Source organism: Lampetra planeri, unplaced genomic scaffold (assembly GCF_965212315.1).
Source record: "Lampetra planeri unplaced genomic scaffold, kcLamPlan1.2.h2 scaffold_1259, whole genome shotgun sequence".
Classification (NCBI taxonomy): Eukaryota; Metazoa; Chordata; class Hyperoartia; order Petromyzontiformes; family Petromyzontidae; genus Lampetra; species Lampetra planeri.
In genome coordinates, this window is record NW_027613975.1 from 462 (window position 1) to 21,470 (window position 21,009).

The window sequence follows — 21,009 nt, forward strand, 5'->3', positions numbered from 1 at the left end:
TAGCAGCGGTTTTGTAACCATTGTGATGAAATGGCCAAGCTCCCGCTGCCCCCTCAGAGGCCTGGAATGATTCAGAGCCAAGAGAAGAGCGAGCAGCGCCGAGCTGCTCCCCAGCCACAGAGAACTTTGTCAGCACACACAATGCTACTTGTGTTTCTTGGCGTTAAACACCTACGTTTGACCACCGTACTCCGGCGGTAATCAGCGGAGGTCGACTATTGTCTTCCTCCAATCACACACACACACACAGAAACACACATTTTCTTCGTCAGGCGCCATCGGTGGTTCACTGGAGGACATTTCACACAACCTGGATATTATTTACATATTGGCATTGTCACACTTTGCCTTCACAATACAAGTAAAAAAAAAGTAGGTTTGATAATGATCGTGTCGTCCCGCTCTGTCACACACACACACACACACACACACACACACACACACACCCTCCTCCTGCACCTGTCTGGTGCCAGTGTTGTGAGAAGCTAAATTCCTGAGCTTTGTCAAGAGGTGTCAGAGGCAGGGTGCCGGAGGTAGGCTTTCAGGGTCGGGGGAGGGCATGTGTGTGTGTTTTATGCATGCATGCTGGCATGCACTCTCTCTTTGTGCTACAGTAACATGGTGAGTGCATGTGCGTATTTAGGTGCCGGCTCAGGTGTCGCCCAGTGGAATGCAGACCTTTTGGCCTTTGACCCTCAGAACACGGCCCTGGAGGTTTTTGTGTCAAACCATTGCTCCTGAACCTCAGCTAGTGAGGTGTCATGTTACTCTCCTGGCTGCTGCCACGAGGCCAAAGGCTACAGAGGACACAGCTGTGTATGTGTGTGTGCGTGTGTGTGTGTTGGCGACCGTCAGGTTATCACTGGACAATTTATTCGTTCAAATGACAGTCGAGTTTTCGTCATACGATGAAAGTTTGCCTGAGCACTTTTCATTTTACTTATTCTTTTCTCATAAATAATGTCCTGGGCTTTTGGCACCATCAGCTTCACCGATCAATATTTTGAAAAGGAACAGAAAATATAAAAATAAACCGCAGCCATTCAGGCAGCAGTGGGTGTCAGTATCTTAATAGGAAAAGAATGTGTGGAATCACAGACAGTAATAAGCAGTAAATAAGTCAAACAAAGGCCCCACGATCAAACACATATAAATCAGTTATTCATTAGATCAGAAGCTTGAACAACATCTTTCCTCAACGTCCTACTTCTACTTACATTTTGTGTGCTGCAATTTAACCCCTTCATGCACAACAGTCCCTTCAGTGGACAGCGATTTAAGATTGGACAGTTATGTATGTCCTTCAGGATTGTTAAATTTGAAAACAGAAAGTAGCTAAAAATGTGAGTCATTGGACATAGAAATAATATTTGAAAAAAAAAATGCTGTCTTTTCTAATAATTCATGCATGAAAAGGTTCAAAGTTTCTCCAGAGATGTAGATCATCACAAGAAAACCGTGTTCTCCGTGTGTGCACACGACCCCACCCCAGATGTTGTTGGGCAAATTTGCACCTCCAGTGCCCTCCACCCATTTTCTCCCTCCACAGAGCGCCTTCTGTGTCTATTATTGGCAGGAAGCTGTGACAGAGAAGGCTACTCAGCGAGGGGGGAAACGGAGGCTAAACATGGTTTGCTGGAGGAATGCGAGCGAACAGCCGCGTTCATTTGTACATTCACCAGCCTCTTTGCCAGCCGTCCCGTCCAACATCCAGAGCTCTGCCCGGACAAGAGGCGCCTTTGTTCCCCATCTGTTGGCTACACCCTGTCTTACCGTTCCCTCCATCTTGTTGCACCTCCTCTGCCTCCCTCCTTTCACCCCAGAATAGCATAGCAGGTCCCCTCTGAAAATAGAGTTGGTGATATTGGCAGCGTCGAGTTGTCTCTCTCTCTCTCTCTCTCTCTCTTTCCACTTTGTTTTTCACACAGAATCACTGTTGTCTCTGAGGTTTATTACCTCCGCCAAGACGGTTACGTGACAGGGCCGCTTGGTCACGTACGTTTTGCTTATTGATACAAAAGGGCCTTGGAGCCACTCTGCACATTCTGTCCCAAAGATTTCCTTCTTTTTTTTGTCGGAAAACGTATGTGCTGTTCAAATCCAATCACATCAAACATTATTTCCACAGCACTTTTCATACAGTAGAAACCCAACATAAAGTGCTTTACAAAATAAAAACATGCAACATAAATACATCACTATTATATATGTATAAAAAACCAACAACATGCCCCCTCCCCACATATATATACATATGGAGAACCACACATCCATATGCAAGCTTCTGCACACACACACACACACACATGCATCGTCTACTTCACTGTCACTCGTTGGTCTAGTGACATGGCAGGGAACTCGTGAGACTTACGCAAAAATATATGTGCTTGTTTCAGTGATGCACACAACACACATCTGCATCATATTTCAGAAATATTTGAGGGAAACGTGTTTGTAACAGCAGCTGTAAGAACAGCAATAAGACAGAGAATTAAAGGACTGTTATAAATAGAAGGATTCCAGCCGCAGTTCATTGACTCAGTGTGTTTGACAAGTGACAGTCAACTCAGAATTAAACTGCTAAATATTACATCAACACAACGTCCTCCAGACGAGCAATTCTTTTTTTATGTTAAAAGGCTGAGGAGAAATTCTTGCGAGTCATGTGGTCCAGACTTAATCCTCTGTGAACCCTGCTGCGAGGTGTTCCCTCTAAAGTATAAGAAAGGCAGGTAAGCTGAAACCACAGAGGAAATCTTATTAAAAGAGCGCTGCATGTGGAAAATTGCTGTTTTTCTGTTGGAGACGAGCTCGATGCCCGTAATTTGACGGATTCCACTTTAATCAGTCAACCCAGGACGGGCTGTGTCAGCTTTTTCTTTTCTTGTCAGGTAGATTTTTCTCTCTTGAAGTTGAGAAGCACTGAACAAGCAGGATCAGTAAATGCAGCTTTTACTGAGCTGTGTCGACTTAAGAATACAGAGTTCATTGGGGAACGCGCAACAAAAAACAACATCTGTTTCATCTTCATAGAAACTTGAAAACCCCCGAATTTGAATGTTATAGACGTCTAATTAGGTCAGAACTGCCCAGGACGTTGCCTTCAAATGGATATTCTTCACGCTTCACACTGAATATCGATGGTATATCGGTGTCCAAGCAGTCTGGGTCTGATGGCGCTTTTCCACTACACAGTTCCAGCTCGTATCGGTCGACTCGGTTTGGTTCCATTCAGGTGTCGTTGATGTGGTGGCTGACGTTACAGCGCCGTCTGCGCAAAACTGCCACAACAGTGTTTTTTTTACCGTGACATCAACAATTTGGGACATGGAGGAGATGGTGAAGTTGTGCCTTGGAGAGCTGAGTTGAGTCACGCTGTGCTGGAAGCTTGTGGTGGACAAGCCCAATTACAGGTTGCTTTTAGGCGACTGTCCCTCTCCACTTCCTGTTCAAAAAACATTCAAATCTGAATGTCCCCTCCTTCATTTGAACCATTTGCTGTTTTTTTGCCTCTCCAGATGTTCCTGACCTGCCCAGTACCGTCGGCTTCTCCCCACCCTCCAGTCCAAATCCTGCAAAGAAGAGTAGCTCTATCAACTGGTCCTTCCCAGACAAGATCAAGTCCCCGCGCACTGTCAGGAAGATCTCCATGAAGATGAAGAAGCTCCCCGAGCTCAGCCGCAAACTCAGCGTCAAGGGAACCCATGGCAGCAGCCATCTGGAGCACAGGTCCCAGTCTCTCCGCACCAGCGGGTCGGAGGCCATCCAGCAAACGTCCGGCTCACAGAGATTAGCCGCGTCCGGGGGCGGGCAGGCGAGACGGAACGTGATCTCGCGGGTACCACCTGGACAGCAGCGTGTCCACACAGCACAGCTTCAGCAAGAAGAAGAACAACGGCAGCTCAAAGTCGGCCAGCAAAGGGGGATACCTAAGTGATGGCGACTCACCGGAGTTGGTGGCCAAATCGGGGAAGCACAGTTCTTCCGAGGCGAAGGGAGGGAAAGGAAAGGAGACGGATGCAGGTGGAAGCGCCAAAGTTAGCGGCACAGAGTTGGACATTGACGCATTCCGACATTACAGCTTCACCGAGCAGCCAAAGTGCAGCCAGTACATCTCTGGACTGATGAGTCTGCACTTTTATGGCGCCGAAGACCTCAAACCGCCACGCATTGACTCTCGGGACGTCTACTGCGCCATTCAAGTGGACTCTGTGAATAAGGCGGCGAACGGCTCTCCTCACATGTCGAACTGCGTTCCTGGATATGGACCACACCTTCAACATCGAGCTGGAGAACGCCCAGCATCTGAAGCTGGTGGTGTTCAGCTGGGAGCCCACGCCGAGACGCAACCGCGTGTGCTGCCACGGCACGGTGGTCCTGCCCGCACTCTTCCGGGTGACGCGTTCCCACCAGCTGGCGGTGAAGCTGGAGCCGAGGGGGCTGATCTACGTCAAGCTGGGCCTGATGGAGCAGTGGCAGAACTCTTTGGACGGCGGGCCAGATGGAAACAGGGAGCCCCAGGTGTTTGGCGTGGAGGCGTGGCGGGTGGTGGACCGGGAGGACACCGGGCTTATGGTGCCACTGCTCATCAGCAAGTGCATTAATGAGATCGAGAAGAGAGGCTGTCAGGTGAGGTTCTCCTTGAAATATCCCAGCAGAAGAGTTAAGCAGACCATTTTAAAAATTTGTGACGCTGAAGCGTTTCCGTGGTTTCATTTAAAAATGGATTTGAAATGTTGTGGAGGTTACAATCCAATCCAAGTTTATTTCTTAAGGCACAACAAGTATATATAAAGGCAATTCAATACACATGAAAAGATCTAAGAATAAAATGAGAATTGATAGAATACAACTGTAGTACAAACAGAAAAGAAAAATGAAAAACCACAAGAATAAATTGACACGTCATAGAATAAAACTATAATACGAGCTGAAAAAGAAACAAAATATATAAAAAAAAGATCAATTAATTAAAGGTCAATAATATACTGAATATACGTACGACGTGCATTCAAAAGCTACTCTGTGAACTGGAACCAGGGATTCATTTGAAAAGCACTTTGGTCAAATTTGATTATATAATGCATTCTTTTGTATGTGAGCAGGAGAAGAGTAGGAAATAATCTCCATTCAGACTGTAAAGTTGGGTATGGTGGCGTGAGATGAGCACTCGCCCTGCAGCCAGAAATAATGCTGGATGACGGTCAGGAGCTGCACAGAACGGAGACACACTGCGCCTCGTGATGTCACTTCATTCCCGCGGTGACTGGCTCTCGTTCGCTGAGAGATTTAAGTGACTGGTGTTGTGGTGACGGCGGTGGGGGGGAGCAGAGTTTTCCCCTGGATCCACATATTTCTGTGAATCCCGGCAGCTCAGTCCAGAAAGAGGAGCGAGGCGACTGCGTTTCTTCTAATTGGAGTTGAGACAGTGGCAGTAAAAGTGTCGGCCTATTGTTCCTGACTGCTCACCGTAGGGGGGGCATGCCGGGGGCAGCGGGTGCCGGGGGCCAGTAGGCAAACATTGGGCCTCTGCAAGGAGCCTGTCTGTCAAATTCCAGCCGGCGCTCCAACACTCATGCACCACGTGGAATTTCTAGCAGTAGAAACGCAATTAATGTAGCAACTAATCAGATTATAATTCTATTTATATATAGATTTTAGCGTAAATACACAAAATTACATCCCTTTTTCTTTTCTTTTCCTTTTCTGTTTTGGAGCAGCGAGGTCGGGTTATTTTTTTCCCCATTTGACGACAATTAAATATTCTGTTTATGAAGAGAGAAATTGATTCATCTCTGCACCAGTCTCATTTTAATATGATGTCCTCAGTCTCCTTCACATTTGAATTCATTCACAAAAGTATTCAAACTCAGATGAGAGATGATGAAGAAAATGTTCGCTATCTTTGCTACAAGATTCACAGATGGTTCTGGAAGGAGAACTTGTGACAGAGGAAAGTCAAAATGCTGTGTGGATCAGATGAAAGTGACGAGTGACGCGGTGGCGATGGCGTGATGGCCGATGTGCTTTGTCTCCACCTGCAGCAGCTCCCTCTACCTCCGCTCTGTCTGCCAGCTCCCGTTTCCTCTGTTTGTGTAATTTGCTCTGATTTGTCTGGTCGCGTTATGATTCCTATCTGATCCCGTCTCTGTTTGTTACGGAGACTGACGCAGCGCCCCCCCCCCCACACACACACACTCTGCTGGCTTCTTTCATTACAGAGCTGTAGAGTTCACTCAGTATCAGCTGAGATCAAGTAGAACAAGTAACAAGTCTGCCCCCACCCCACCCCCACCCGGGTGTCCATGCCAACAGGGGTTAGTTGGGGGTTGATAGGGGATCCGGGGAACAGTCTTCAGGTTGAGTATCTCAAACATGCCTGGCCAGACGTGCAGCGTTGTGCCTCTCACAAATAATTACATGCATCTTTGATGGAGTCTGTTCCTCCCAGTCTCTTTGAGTCACATGACCTGGGGGCTCCAGAAGGCTTTTAAGATGCTGCCTGATTGTGGTGTTTTGAAAAGACGACGGCAGATAATGTCTCTGTCAGAGACGTCAGCGCTCTGTGGCCATTAAACGGAGCTGTTTTACCGGGAGCCATCCCAGTAACCTACTTGGTGCCATACATGGCAGTGGAGGATGGGGACACACGAAACCCACAGTCAACCCACATCGCTGGCCTCCTCAGTCTCTCCAAGACATCGCTTTTTCCTTTTATCTTATCAAATCAAGTCAAACTTATTAAAATGCAACACAACCTATTTTGCAAATTAAAAACATGCAACTTCAATACATCCATATGATTAAGACAATTTTTTTTTGGTATTCTGGCATTTCCCATTTGTCGTTCTGACCCGATGTGCCGGGTCACGTGATCTGTGCAGCCTGGAAACGATGGACTTGATTATCTCAGCGTAAAATAAGATCCGGCTGCACGTGGTCAGGTGAGGCTCATGTGGAAACACATCGGAGGACCAACCTGTGCCACCTGCGATCGGGTTGTCGGCCCGGGGAGCACAGGAAGCAAAGCTGCTGGAAGGACTTGAGCTGCACACTCAAGAGCTTTAGCGTGGTCAAGTGCCCTTTCCTTTCATTCCGTTCTGCTCCTTTGACGTTTCTGTAAAGTCATTAAGCTGATTTCAGACGGATCCCTTCTTTGGGCCGACGGTCATGAGGTAACATGTTTCGTCACAACTATTGGGCACACGGGCTGATGCTGCTGCTGCGGGGGCGGCGGCGGAGTCGCGCAGCCTTCTCCTGCCAACAGCTGTTTGTTGCACTCGTTTCTCCCCTCAAACACTCTTTTTTCCCCCCTTTCTTTTCTGAATGGACTTGTTGTTCATTGTGCCCAGTGACTTGTGTTTACTCACACACAAAGCCAAATCCCCACATAATCTCACCTCCCCTCTCCCTCTCGTGTGCGGTCTCGGAAACACTGCTCAACTCCACATGGAGAGCGTTCAAATAGTTGCTCTGGTGGGATGGAGACATTGTAGTGCTCATACCACAGCCCGAAAAGACCAGCAGCCGTGTGTGTGTGTGTTTGGAACTAGACCCGACCCGCCATTCACAGCCCACTGACTTAACACGTTGCCGGGGCAACCACACCAGTTGGTCTGCTATGCCACATACCAGACAGACACATGTAGGAGAAATTATGGTATGTCTGCAGCCGGGGTCTAATCCCAACATAACAAGGAGACAATTGGTGCCTGGTTTCAACTATCAAATGTCGACGTCTCGGGGAAAAAGTGTCTTTCGGTCAAACTCTGCTGGCTTAGAAAAAGAAACATCAGCAGCTTATTGCTGAGTGCTTTTAAAGCTGCTCCTGGGTTGTTTGCCTGAAAGTCTTTCTCTGTTCTGTCAAAAGAATATCACATTCACATTCACTCAAGAGCGTAAACTGGGACACACACACACACACACACATATACACACACACAGGCCGTTACTTATTTGAAACTCACATTTTGCTGCTAATTGTTCTGAGTCTTTTTCTTACAGAACTTTCAGTAATTCAGTTAAAGATCAGTAAAAGAATACATATTCAACCACTGGAGTATCAGGAAGGACGTGAGTTCAGAAGGCACAGAATAAGTCATCACATGTCAGAATTGGAAATAACAGCGTGTTTATATTCACAGCTCCAACGTGCTGCGGTTTCTTTGAGATTCGCGAGTTGAAATGCTGTTTTTCGCTGAAAGCACTTTTGGCTTCAATCCAGCACATTGTTTGAGTGCCGGCGGAGACGTTGATTTGTAAAAAATGTCAGTCTGTTTGGACTTTTGCATGAACCATGTCATATGGCGTGTGTGTGTGTGTGTGTGTGTGTGTGTGTGTGTGTGTGTGTGTGTTTTCAGGTGGTGGGTCTGTATCGCCTGTGCGGCTCTGCAGCCGTGAAGAAGGAGCTGCGTGAGGCGTTTGAGAGGGACAGTCACAGCGTGGAGCTGTGTGAAAACACCTATCCTGACATCAACGTCATCACAGGTGAGCTGAGGCTCTCACACACACACACACACACACACACAGTTTCATTAGCAGTAAGTCAAAACATACTGTGGTTTCTCTGCGTGACACTGTGTGTACAAAACATTCCATTTACTCGTCTTGATCAGTGTTTGACCATGTCTGATCGGTGTAATAACAACCACTCTGTCGTCCCTAAGAGAAGATTCACTGGGTAAAATCGTAGGCAATTCTACGTTTGAATTAGCCCAAAAACAGTCAATCCCTCTGATTCCAGACACATCTGAACATTTTCTATCATCGCCTGTATGTTGAGGACCTGGTTAGGGAATCTCTACATAACATTTACCAGCCTCCAAAGAAACTCCATCTTGTCATTTGTTCATTCAGTCAATGTTCTTGGGGTTATGTGTCGTGGTTGTGCTGGAGCTGATCCCGGCTGTCAGCGGGCGGACAGAGCAGGGTACAAACTGGACGAGTCACTAGCTCATCAGGGTTACATGAAGGACAGACAAACGTTCACACTCACATTCACACCTTCAGCATGCTTTTGGAGGAAGAAAATGGATGGATGGATGGATGGATGGATGCGTTTGGAGGTGGGAGGAAGCTGGAGTACCCAGAGTGAACCCACATAGACACTGGGGGAGCATGTGAGGTTAGAAGGAGAAAGAAAGAGCCCAGACCAATGAAGGAGAAATAATATGAAAAAAACACTTGAGCTTACGTTTGTTGTCGCGATGAGTCAGTCAGGAGACTGGAGTGTGTGGATTCTGTGATAATAAGGAAATAACCGGGGTGTTATTATCCAGTATTGATCCAGTGCATTGAGGCGACACGTCTGAACTGGTGTGTCTGCTCCAGATCTGGTCAGCACGTGTGTGCATCCAGCAGTTGCAGTAAAAGCATTCCAGCAGTCAGCGCCCCGGTATGGACCAGTGCCTGAGGGAAGGGCCCACACACACGTACACTCACAAATCACAGTATGTTGTACATTCAGGCCATTCCTCCCCCGGCAGGCTCCCGGTTCATACATGTTCTCTGCTGTCCCTTCTAGGTCACGTTCAAGTCAAGTCAGACACTTTTCAAATGTAAACAAGTCAACAGGATTATGCAGATACGCATGAGACGTTCCCAAAGAAGGAGTGACATTACAAAGCAAATATTAAAAACACCTCCTTTCAATCTGGGCTGTTAGCGTGAAGGTAAAAACACAAAGCGAGATTCCCATCTCACCAAGATGATGCCTATTGGGCACCCAAACACAAATAATGGGAATGTCAAAACATGGCTTGGCAGTTATAAAGGTCGGGACGGTCACGGCAGCCCGGGTATATCCCCAGGTTATGGAAAAGTACATCCCCACCCCCCACCTGACTATAAAACATGGAGTGTAACTATGACACAAATAGTGTCATATGAACAGATGCAGGTGAGAGTTAATAATGACGGGGGAGTAGAGAGGGGGCCATGGGGCTGTTTCTGTCCACTGTCTGACTGAGATGTCTTCAAGTGTAAAGAAGAAATAAAGACGAGAAGAAAGTAAAAACGCCTACTCAGCCTTTAAACAGCTGTGTCACTACTGGACTGAGACAAGTTATAAAAAGTCTCTTGGTCAATCCTTTTTTTTTTTTACTCCCCACAAAAAGAGGAAGACCATGGAAACCCCTGTTCATTCGGAGCTGCTGTTGGTTTTGGGAAGAGGCCCCGCATAGGCGTCGTCCTATCATGTCTGCTTTGATCCACATGCATTTGCATGGCAGGGCAAAGAACACAGTTAACAGTTCAGCGGGTTTGGAAAAAAGGGCCCGCACCAGTGCGGATTGTTGGTTTTTGCTTGCTGCCTAACTTTGTTCCGCCAAGTGAACTGATGTTGCAGATGAGCCTCGATGAGTGAAACGGGTTTACTGACCTTGTTTCTAGAAAAACTGAACAGGTAAGTTGCGTATTACAATGAAATAGAGGCTCTGTGTGTGTGTGTGTGTGTGTGTGTGTGTGTGTGCGTGTGTGTGTGCGTGTGTGTGTGTGTGTGTGTGGATGCTAACAGGCCAGCAGCGAACGGATGAGCTGGCTTGTCACACGGACTAATTTCGAAGCGGAGGCAGTGAAAGGGATTACGCCGGGGGTCAGAGTTCAAGGCAAAGCTTGCAAAACATGCTCAGCGCATCGCCCACCTATTGTTTCAATCACAGTCACAACTCATTCACAGAAACAATAATGTTCCACCAACACGAGGGAGCATATCGTGGAGGCGATATCAGCTGATCTCTGCTGCCGAGTTGATCTGGGGCATTCATCGGAGGAGTGTGGAAGCAGCTTGGAAGCAGCTGTGATATGAGGACTCTCCATCACTTCCTGTCATCATTTACTCATTACCTTGATTCAAACAAGCAAATCTTCTTTGTTGCAATTTCTACTGACAGAAAAACAACCAAAGATAGGATTTACTACCCACACATACATATACGTATGTACATGCCATAAGTATCATGTAACATCTGTATTGATGGATGAATTAGGGCTGTCAGCCAATCAGAGTGGAATTTGTCATGTTTTTTTATTTCAAAAACAGCCTGTGGTCAAGTCAGTTGATTGTCCACTGATCATGTGACGGATGTCGTGATGAATGGTCACATAGAGCCAGTTTCAGAGGAGGTCATTGTGGACTCCATAGCTCCATACTCGTGGTGATGCAGTGAATGCAGGTGTGCGTTCACGTTGGTTGTTGTCGAGTCGTGGAGCTGGTGTAAACCCTTTTCCCTGGATGTTTGTTTCCCTTCTCAGAAGGAGATCCAAACAGTTTCCACATGGCGCTCATGACATGATCGACAGCTGTCAGTCATGATGTCATGCCTTCATCAAGCGGATATTTAAAACTTCAGTATAATAAACATTCGTACATACGTCAGTACGCTCGATCAACGATTTACTTGTCAGGCGAACCAGCACACAATGATTGACAGGTTAAAAAAAGGTTCCAGGGCAGTGTAATGACATTAACTAATGATTAAACTCTCTGCTTAACGTGTTTGGCCTCATTGAGGAAGTTAAGCCTCTAAAGTGGTCCAGTGATGGGAACTGGTTCAAATATCTGTCTTCTGACATGTGAAGGTAAAACCAGCGCGCCCACGGTCACGGAAGCTAGTTTGCGGTCTTTAATTTGCCTCGTCTGACTGGTCTTTTCCATCGTCTTATTCGGCCCCCACTCTCGGAGGTACTCCAGTGAAGACATGGAAAGTCATTAACAAGTGCCCCCCTTTGTTGCCGAACAAACACAGATGGTATTTGGCTCACGCATGGGGGATTAGCTGAACCCTGGGCAGGCCGGGGAAGCAGGCAACCACTTCATAAAGAACTCCGGGCCTGTGTGGGTGTCAGAATATTTCTTCGACTGTCGCTTGCTCGGAAATGGAGCACGTGTCGTAGGAAGAGCTGCGATGTGTCCGCTGTCAGGTCTGACCCAGTCCGTCCCCATTTCTGGACTCTGGTTTGCTGTTTTGCTCATTTTGGAGTGATGGAAAATGCTGACGGGACCACAATGTAAAGCTTTACCGTGCCACTCGGACAAGGCAGGGGACACACACATCTCTGCAGCCCCCCCACCACCACCACCACCACCCACACCCCGGTACTGCGGGGGCGTGCAGAACAGCAGGGAGGGGGCAGGATGGAGAACAAACCCCTGTTTGTTCTCCAGGCGAGGCATTGACTGCAGCACTGACAAGAGCACCGACCTTCTGCTTTGTTTAAACTAGAGGTCAAAGGTAGAGTCGTGCCCCAGTGCATTGTGTTCCTTGTAGTGTTTGGTGGCACATTGGGAGCATTGAAATTCGAAAGTTGCGTCAGTCGCCTGCCTGCACGGATGCTTTGGATTCTTGACGTTATTTGATTTACACACATTATTCTAGCGGTTCAACAACGAAAGAGTTTGAATGTGAGCGAGCTGCTGTGAAAGAAACTGTCACACCTGGGGGGGGGGGGGCACACCTGTTCACTCCTGAGTCCATGACCTTGTGTGTCTGAGTGTGTGTGTGTTCACATCTCACTGAGCATACCTGAGTTTATGTGAGTGAGGTGTGAACAGAGGCGAAAAACACAAAGGTAAACACACACACTGACTCATAGCACGGCTAATGATTTACCTGAATGGCAGTATTCTCCTCACACACACACACACACACACACACACAAGCACAGACTGATTAGTGCTGAACGTCTACATAAACACAAGTATGTTTGTGTTTCCATATGTTGCATTTTGGTTCAGAACAAGGATGTTTATTTTCTGGACAGGATGCGAACATGAATCTGTCCTTGCTGTTGTGTCTAGATAATCCAGTGGACTGCAGAAGGTCAAAGGGTCCGTCCACCCGCTCTGGAGCCTCCATTTGAGAAAAGAAAAAACAAAAAGTGGTACATTTCATCCTTTGATTAATTCCGGATATTAAACAAAAAACAAAAAAACATTGCCATGGCAAAATACAAACACGTGGTTCATTGTTGCTTCCGGGCAGACGTAGCAGATGATTCTTATCTGAAGAAACCTCTGGTAAAGATTGACACCAGGTCGCCGGAGGACGTTCACAAAGCATTTCAACACAATCTGTAAATCAGCATCGAGGCGAGTGGATGTTTACACGTCCTTATCGCGCTCTCTCTCAGGGGTAAAGACAAAATAGAAACATGGTGCCACATCACCTGCGACAGGACTTGGCCGTCACTGCGGTCGAGCTGGGATGGAATGTTGTTTTTCCTCGGCGCCACCGGCGGAATCTGTGTGTGTTGGATCTGAGCTCAGATCAACAAATCTGTTGTTGTTTTGCATCATTTATTTTATCTGGGAGAATACTGCTCTGATTGGCTGGCAGCTCCAGGTTAACTTTTCTAATCTCCATCCACAGCACAACCTGTTACAGTGTCAACATTAAACCGTTGTCAGCAGTAACAACAACTGGACATTAGACGAGGAAAAAGAGCAAAATGGAGGATTCTAACATTTCCTTCAACTTGTTTGGAGAGGTCAAAAATTTTGGGGATGGTGGGATGATGCAGAATAAAAAAAAATGGAGAAGAAAGACAAAAATCTAGTGAAAAACAGCAGACAACAGTGTGACACCACAACGTGAGTTAGGGCTTGGATAAGACATGAGAACATAAATGAACGAGCCCATTTCTGTTTCTTTGACAAATGACCGTGGTGTAAGTTACTTCTTAAATTGACGTCAGTTCAACAAACAAGAAACATGAAACATTAGACATACAAATACTTGTGGACAGGTAAACAGCACAAGAAGACGTCATGATGCAGATCGTGGCCTCAGTCCCCGTGGCGACGTCCTTTAGCTTGTTACTTCAGATGGTTCCTCAGGTGTCAGCATGTGGTTCCACACGTTTGGGTCTGTTAAATCATTTGACTCTGGCTCCCCTGAGGATGAACTGTAACCACTTTGGTGGCCATATTGAAAGTGTTTCCTGATCACCTCCCCACCTGGAAGCTGCTCACTACAACCACAGTCCTTATCTGCTTGATGCTTCATTGGCACGTTTTAGGGGTTAAAGGGACGTTCACAAGGCGCCTCGCTGGCGGCAGACACAACACCCATTCTCTCTCTGATTTCGACTCATTGAAGCAATGTCACCCTTACAAAGTTTTTATCATTCATACAATTCTAGTCGTCATATTTATTCCATTTTTGAAGTTTTTATTACCGAGTAATTCACACACTCAAATTAGAAGAGAACATAAATAGGGAATATTTAGTTTAGTATTTTTTTCATTTGTTTTTCATTCTCACATTTAGACAGACAGATATATTGTAAAACCTCTTTAAGTGTGCAGTACGTGTGTGCGTGCAGAAACTGAACCTAAAGCCTCAGTGATCGAGCTCTTTCCTTCACCTAATCCGATATTCTATATCTGTCGCGCAGCCTCCCTGTTGGAAAGCAAGTTAAATTTGTCATCACCTAAAAAAAAAAAAATCCCGGTCTTCGTACTGTGATGTCTTTGTTTATGTAAGATTAATGGCGGGTGGACCAACAATACCCGTTTGGAGTTGACTGCGGAGTGTTAACCCTCGGGCTGCCTTAAAGAGCAGATCTGCGACTTACTGGATTAAGAAGTGAGCGTGTTAAGTTGTGCCCTCCTCTCTGAGCCTGTCAGTGGCTTTACAGTGAATTGTACTGTGGTTCACTGTAAATAGAGGCAAAGCTGTAACACCCTGGGTGAGTGGGAAGGAGACCAACAAAACTAGGAGGTTCCTATTTCCCCCTCCTAATCGGGCCTTTTTGCTCATTTCGGACAGACGACAGGATCGTTGGCACAGACGTTTGTCTATTTCGAGCTGTAGATATGTTAACATGTGGCTTCTTTTCCCGCTTCCGCCCACAAACACCTTAACCTGCAATCAGCAGAGGGAACACAAACCCAACTCTTTTCCTGGAAGGCTGAGGCCAGCAGCGGATGATTATCACCATCCACTGAATCACACAGTCATGAGTTAGAGGAGCTCTAAGGAAAATGTGTGGTGTCAAAGATAAACAAGGACCTTATTGTAAAATGAAATGATGAGTGTTCTCATCTGTACTTGTGGTCAGCTGCTGTCACACTCTGAATATCTGACTGACTGACTGGGGTGGAGGAAGAAGAAAACACACAGAACACACACTAGTAAAAGTGTGTTAGGACATGTTAATACCTGTACAGGATACACATTGAACCTTTTTATTCCTCCTTGCTGTTTGGGATGAGTATAAATGAATTAAGTATCATGATAATGATAATAATACAAAATGCATTAAATGTATTCACATTAAAAAGGACAAATATAAAAATCATAATGGTAGTAGTAATAATAATACATTAAATGCACTCAGGGTCCTAAGCGGTGAAGGACAGAATTGTAAAAAAATATTATTTCAATATATGTCCGTGCTTTTCAACAAACAGCCAACCAGCTATGGCTACTTTGACATCATATGATAAACATGTTGGCATGAGCACATGATACAAGACAACAGTGATCTCCTGTTGTCTTCTCCCACCTCACACTGGGTTCAAGTGCACACTGAAGGTCGTCGTCTGATAACGGCTGATCAGCTGCTGATAAGAGTTGTGACCGATCATCAGCGCTCCAGTCGGTCGTTAAGAAGCCTTTTGCCTGCTGGCGGTCTGAACAAAGGCCTATTATGGCCATGTGTTGCAGCGAGGACATATGGAGTCATTGTGGGAGCTGAGTGCCGCAACTCGAGTTCCCTGCTTGATGTCGCTTAATTTCATTTCACAAAGTGGAACCAGAGATTCACTTCTTTGTCTCTTTTGTGTCTTTTCCCATTTGTGAATGGTTTGATGAAACAAGCTCTTTATTTGCTGGTTATTGCAGGTTATTGCAGACGTATAAAACGATCCTTTTCATACACAAACCATCTGTGTGTGTGTGTGTGTGTGTGTGTGACCAGTGTTATACTGCCTCCAGACTTCTAGGAAAACTGATCCATCTCCTTTGCAAGAGGAGAAAGAGAGCAGACACTCACCACAAAGAGCTGTCACACTGCCAGGAGCCTTTATATTCCAGTGTCACCCCCCCCACCCCCAACCCAACACACACACACACACACACACACACACACACACACAGACCATTCCCTTTTGCTTTTGATGAAAAGACATGTCAGCAATATTTCAGGCACTTCAGACAGTGTGGGTTTCATGTTGAATTCACAGGTAAACCCCCTCTGACTCACACACACACACACACACACACACACACACAGACAGACTAAGCTGCGGCGTCCAGCTCGTCTCCTGTCGTCGTCTGACTTGCGTCCCTCTCCACAGGGGTACTGAAGGACTACCTGCGGGAGCTGCCCTACCCTCTGATCACCAAGCCGCTGTACGAGGCCGTGCTGGAGTCCATGGCCGTCAGACCTCTGCGTATGGGAGCAGCGGGCTGCGAGAACGACCACAACGACTCAGAGCACACCGTCAGCCTGCTGGAAAACCTCCCGGAGGTGGAGAGGGTGAGGACCACACGCTCCTCTGTCACCTCTGGTGGTGATCATGGTGGCCAGAAAAAATAAATCCAATACAAATACATCCATCCACAACCCACTGAAGGGAGGTATATATTTAAATATAAACAAATAAGTAAAAAACAGCTGCATCCTTAACTAAACTCTCCATTCAGAATGTCCTCTGACATGGAAGATGTTTGATTCTAATCTGCTACCAACTATACTACCTATACTATACTATACTACCACCTACTATAAGGTGTTGTACTTTTACCGGAGTGTGTTCGTGCTGCATGAACGGCTCCACTACACCTTCTGTGTTTGTGTGTCCTCACGTCAGATGACGCTGCGGAAGCTTCTGGACCACCTCAAGCTGGTGGCATCCCACCAAGAAGTGAACAAGATGACGTGCCAGAACCTGGCGGTGTGTTTCGGGCCCGTGCTGCTCAGCCAGCGCCAGGAGGCGTCCTGCCACACCAACCGAGTCTTCATTGACTCAGAGGAGCTGGCCAGCGCGCTGCACTTCAAGAAGCACATCGAGGTCCTGCACTACCTGCTGCAGCTCTGGCCTGGTAATTGATCCTCAGTAGAGGATGTATCTTTACTTGAAAAGGAAGAGGGTGAGGTTGGTTTGGGGTTTTGTCGGAACATTCCAGCGCTCTGTGACGTCCTGTCAGCTCAGTGGCTGATCGTCCACAAAGGAAAAGTGCTGCTTTGATGGTTGAGGTCCTCCACCACCAACACACCAACATTTGTTAGCTATCAGCCGCCATCTGTTGACGCCGACGAATGAAACAGAGTGCTTCATCATGGCAGACTGAGCCTGGGAGCCTCTAACCAAACTTTTGAGGCGTGCCCGTGCACCCCCACCCACAACCCCCGCCACTTGTCTTTTGATAAATCCCGGCCAAGAACGGATCTTCACTCCAGCCGCACATCATCTGTCCGCCTGCTCAGCTGCAGCACAGAGAAATGTGAAGGGAACGGGAGATTACTGACCTGAGAAATGATGATACGGCGTTTCAGGCTGCATGAAGTTTGGTGGTCACAGCAGCTAATTTCAGATTTTTATAGTATTTTTACAATTTCTCATCTCCAACCAAGTCACAGGGCGTTCAGATTCAGTGACGTCAGGCCAACCCTCACAAACGGGGGTTCCCATTCCCAATCCCTTTCTTTTGTGTATAAAAATGTCACAAATGTGACAATAAGAAAATATATTATTCACTGATGGTTTTAAAGGAAGTCAGTGGGAAATTATTGTCCATGAGGGTGTCGAAAGGGAGTATTTAGTGCTATGTAATAATACTAATGCTATCAAATCAGTTTTCAGACAATCTTTGACACATCCAACACTCTAATTATCATTAAGTTCCGCCCACGGGTCTACGGGTTTGGAGATGGTCCGACACATGTAGTCGAAGTTCAACTGGAGCCAGCTGATCACATTTCCTCTGTTTCCTGGTCGTGTTTTGAATCAGAATCCAGACACACAAGCAGTTATCCTTACAGCCCTGTCTACTCCAAACGGTTCAAGCCTGCGTTCCGTAGCCGATGTCACCAAAGGTTCAGCTGCGGAGTGTTTTGTTTACACCGTCAGTGGCACCTCCTCTCTGCCGTCGTCCCCAGTACAGCGCCCGGACTATAATTAACAGACATTCCAGCGTTGACGTGAACCTCCTGAAGCTTCACTCTGACGTTTCACAATCATTATGGGATATTTTGAGACACACACAGGCACACACACACACACACAGCACACACAAGACCACAGAGGCCTGTCGCTCGAGCCTCCCATGTCTTCTGCAGTAATTTCAAGGACGTCTGACAACTTTCTGAAAAAATATTGACACTTGATGCCGGATGTGTGAGAGCGGTGAGGAATGTGTGCAGAATTGTTGCACGCATTGTGGATGTAAACGGAGGTGAGCAGATGGCCGACAGAGCAGGAAGAAGGCGAGAATGTGGTCTGTGTGTGTGTTTTGTGTTATGGTATTTCATGTGTTATAACCGAATGATGAACTGATCCACATTGACTTTCTTACTGAACTTTTGTTTCTTTTTGACATTTGCTAGCTTCAGGTATTGTAAAAACAGCCTGCACATAAGTGCTATGTGAACATCCTGATGACTAAACTGGAGAAATAATTCACTTTTATTCAGTTATTGAAGGTTAACACGCGTGCGTGACGTGCCAGTCTTCTCTAACTGTGGTTGTTTGTTTTTGTCCTTCCTCGATCCAGTCAGGGGCAGCTAGCAGGGGTCAACAAACGTAGCAAAGACAAATACAGACAGGTAACCGGGCTGTGCTGGTTGCAGTGCTCAGTGTCTGGGACAGGACGGTCCAGTAGTGCTGTGGTGTGACCTCTGCATGACCTGGAGCATGGACTCGCTTCACTGCTGACGTCTGTAAAAGCAGTGTGTTTCTGTCACTTTTCTACTGAGGAAATCGTCCCCACGCCCGATTGTATAGCACAGATTCTATTCATTTACTATATTTGTAGTTTTAATTAAAGTCAAAACTGCATTTATTCACCTTGAAACATTTTGGTAAATGAATATAACATGACATGTCTGTAACTGTCGCCGAACAAGCTAAAACGTCCTATTTCTAACTGCATTTCCGCAGGGGACAACGTAGCTGTTCCACCCCCCGCATATTACGGTTGCTAGCTTTCTAGCCGACTGCTGCTAGCCTTGTTCATGCTGAAATGAAACGTTGATCCCTCAAAGGATTTCAGCGATAAACTAAGACTGTGTTTTGTCTCGATCTCCAGTTGGTCGCTCGCTAGCGGATTGGTGCGAGATTGTTCAGGCTAAATGAACGTTGATTCCTGGAAGGATTCACTCCATGTGATGAACTAAGCGTGTGTTTTGTCTCTGTCTCCAGTTGTGGACCCACTCGGTCTGTCCTCGTCCCCGACCCCTGTCGCCTCTTTGGCCTCCTCTGACTTGTCAGCCCCACCTCTCCGGCGGAGGAAGGAGCGTCCCCAGGTGCTGAACCTCACCGACGCAGAGATGGCAGGCGTTCTGCGGCCCAAGCCGGGGCGCCTGGACAGCCCAAGCAACCGCTACGCCGGGGGACTGGAGTCGCTGCGGTGAAAACTACTTCCCTTCTGAACTGCTGCCGCCCGCCAGCAAAGAGGAGGCGGACTATGATGACGTGCCCTCCGAGGATACGGAGGCAGCTGAGGAGAAACCTGAGGAGACGGCGGAGGATGAAGAGCAGAAGGTCTCTGAGGAGCAGGAGCAAATTCTGGTGGAGGAGTCAGCAAAGGAGGAGGAGGAGGAGGAGGAGGAAAACCAGGAAGGGGAGGAAGAGCAACAAGAGCAAGGCGACATCTCCGGCAGGCAGCTGGTGGAGGAGGACGACGAAAGGGTGTGCGAGCACATCCTGCCACCACGGCTGCCCAAAGAGCACACGTACCAGGCGTACATGAAGATCCAGGACATCAGCCCCGTGCTCAGCAACCGAGTCAACCTGAGAGACCTGCAGGAGAGCATCGACACCCTCATCGGAAACCTGGAGCGAGAGCTCAACAAGAACAAGCTCAATGTCGGCTACTGACGCTACTGACGCTACTGACCCGATGAGTCGGCAGTGAACCCTTCAAGGTGTCTGTCGCCGCTCCACCGTGGAGCTCCACCGTGGCGGCGGGGCACCATGCTGCTGTAGGAGTCTAACAGACGCACTTGTACCTGATCCACAGACATTCCGTTTATGACGTCTTACTCCGTTTGCGTCGGCCGGTTTTGTGTTCCACGTGGTTGTTGTCGCTTCTCATTAGAAGAAGTCACTGACCCTCAGGGGCTAAAGAGAAAGGTGCCTTAATTGTGTGAAGGGGGGAGCGATGAGAGGGTCATCCACCCGGAAATAAGCTGCGTCTCCTCCTACGATATGCTGACGTTTCAGCATGTGAATCCGGTCCACGGTACAAGTTTGAACTGGGCAATAACAAAGAGACAAAGCAGATAAATGTGAAATAGCTTTAAAAATACAGAGCTGTTTGGACGTTGGAGCACTTCTTGGGCGGGGGGGGCAAAAACCCTCTGCAGGGCTTCAACATTTCAATTCAGAATTGATTCCAAGAAAAATAAAGCAACTAAGTTATTAAATGTACACAGAGAAAATTGACAACAAATGGACAGTTTCCCAAATATCTTAAATGTATCTCCTAATATGGATACTACATTTCCCATGATGCACCTCAAAGTGTACAGTCTGTGTGGAAAAGATCAGACGGCAGATTGTCTCTTAAAAGTGCTGCGTCTCAGTCCTGTTTCACCTGATTCAAATGACGGATTGCAATCAGGTGTGTAGGACCACAGGGGCCCGTTCCAGAAAGCAGCTTCAGCAAAAAATCTTGGATTTCTTCATCCTGAAATGAGGAAAAACTGCAGAATTGTCCTCATTTCAGAGTTATTGATAAACTGAATTCCAAGATATGAAACTCTGAAGACAACTCTGTTAGAGTTCTGCCAGGTTGTACGAAAATACAATTGAAAAATCAGCCATTTTGGTTCAGGATGGGC

General features: G+C 47.0%; 1 protein-coding gene across 1 annotated transcript; it reads left to right on the top strand.

Moving 5' to 3' along the window:
- Positions 1–3,518: 3,518 nt before the first annotated feature.
- On the top strand, positions 3,519–20,044 carry LOC144739023 (rho GTPase-activating protein SYDE2-like; the record flags this gene model as incomplete). The annotated part of the gene is given in 8 exon segments (XM_078622022.1): positions 3,519–3,838; positions 3,840–4,223; positions 4,225–4,629; positions 8,361–8,487; positions 16,301–16,482; positions 16,817–17,048; positions 19,367–19,554; positions 19,556–20,044. Coding segments are annotated over 8 exon segments (2,327 nt in total), but the record flags the coding sequence as incomplete, so codon positions are not given.
- Positions 20,045–21,009: the final 965 nt, after the last annotated feature.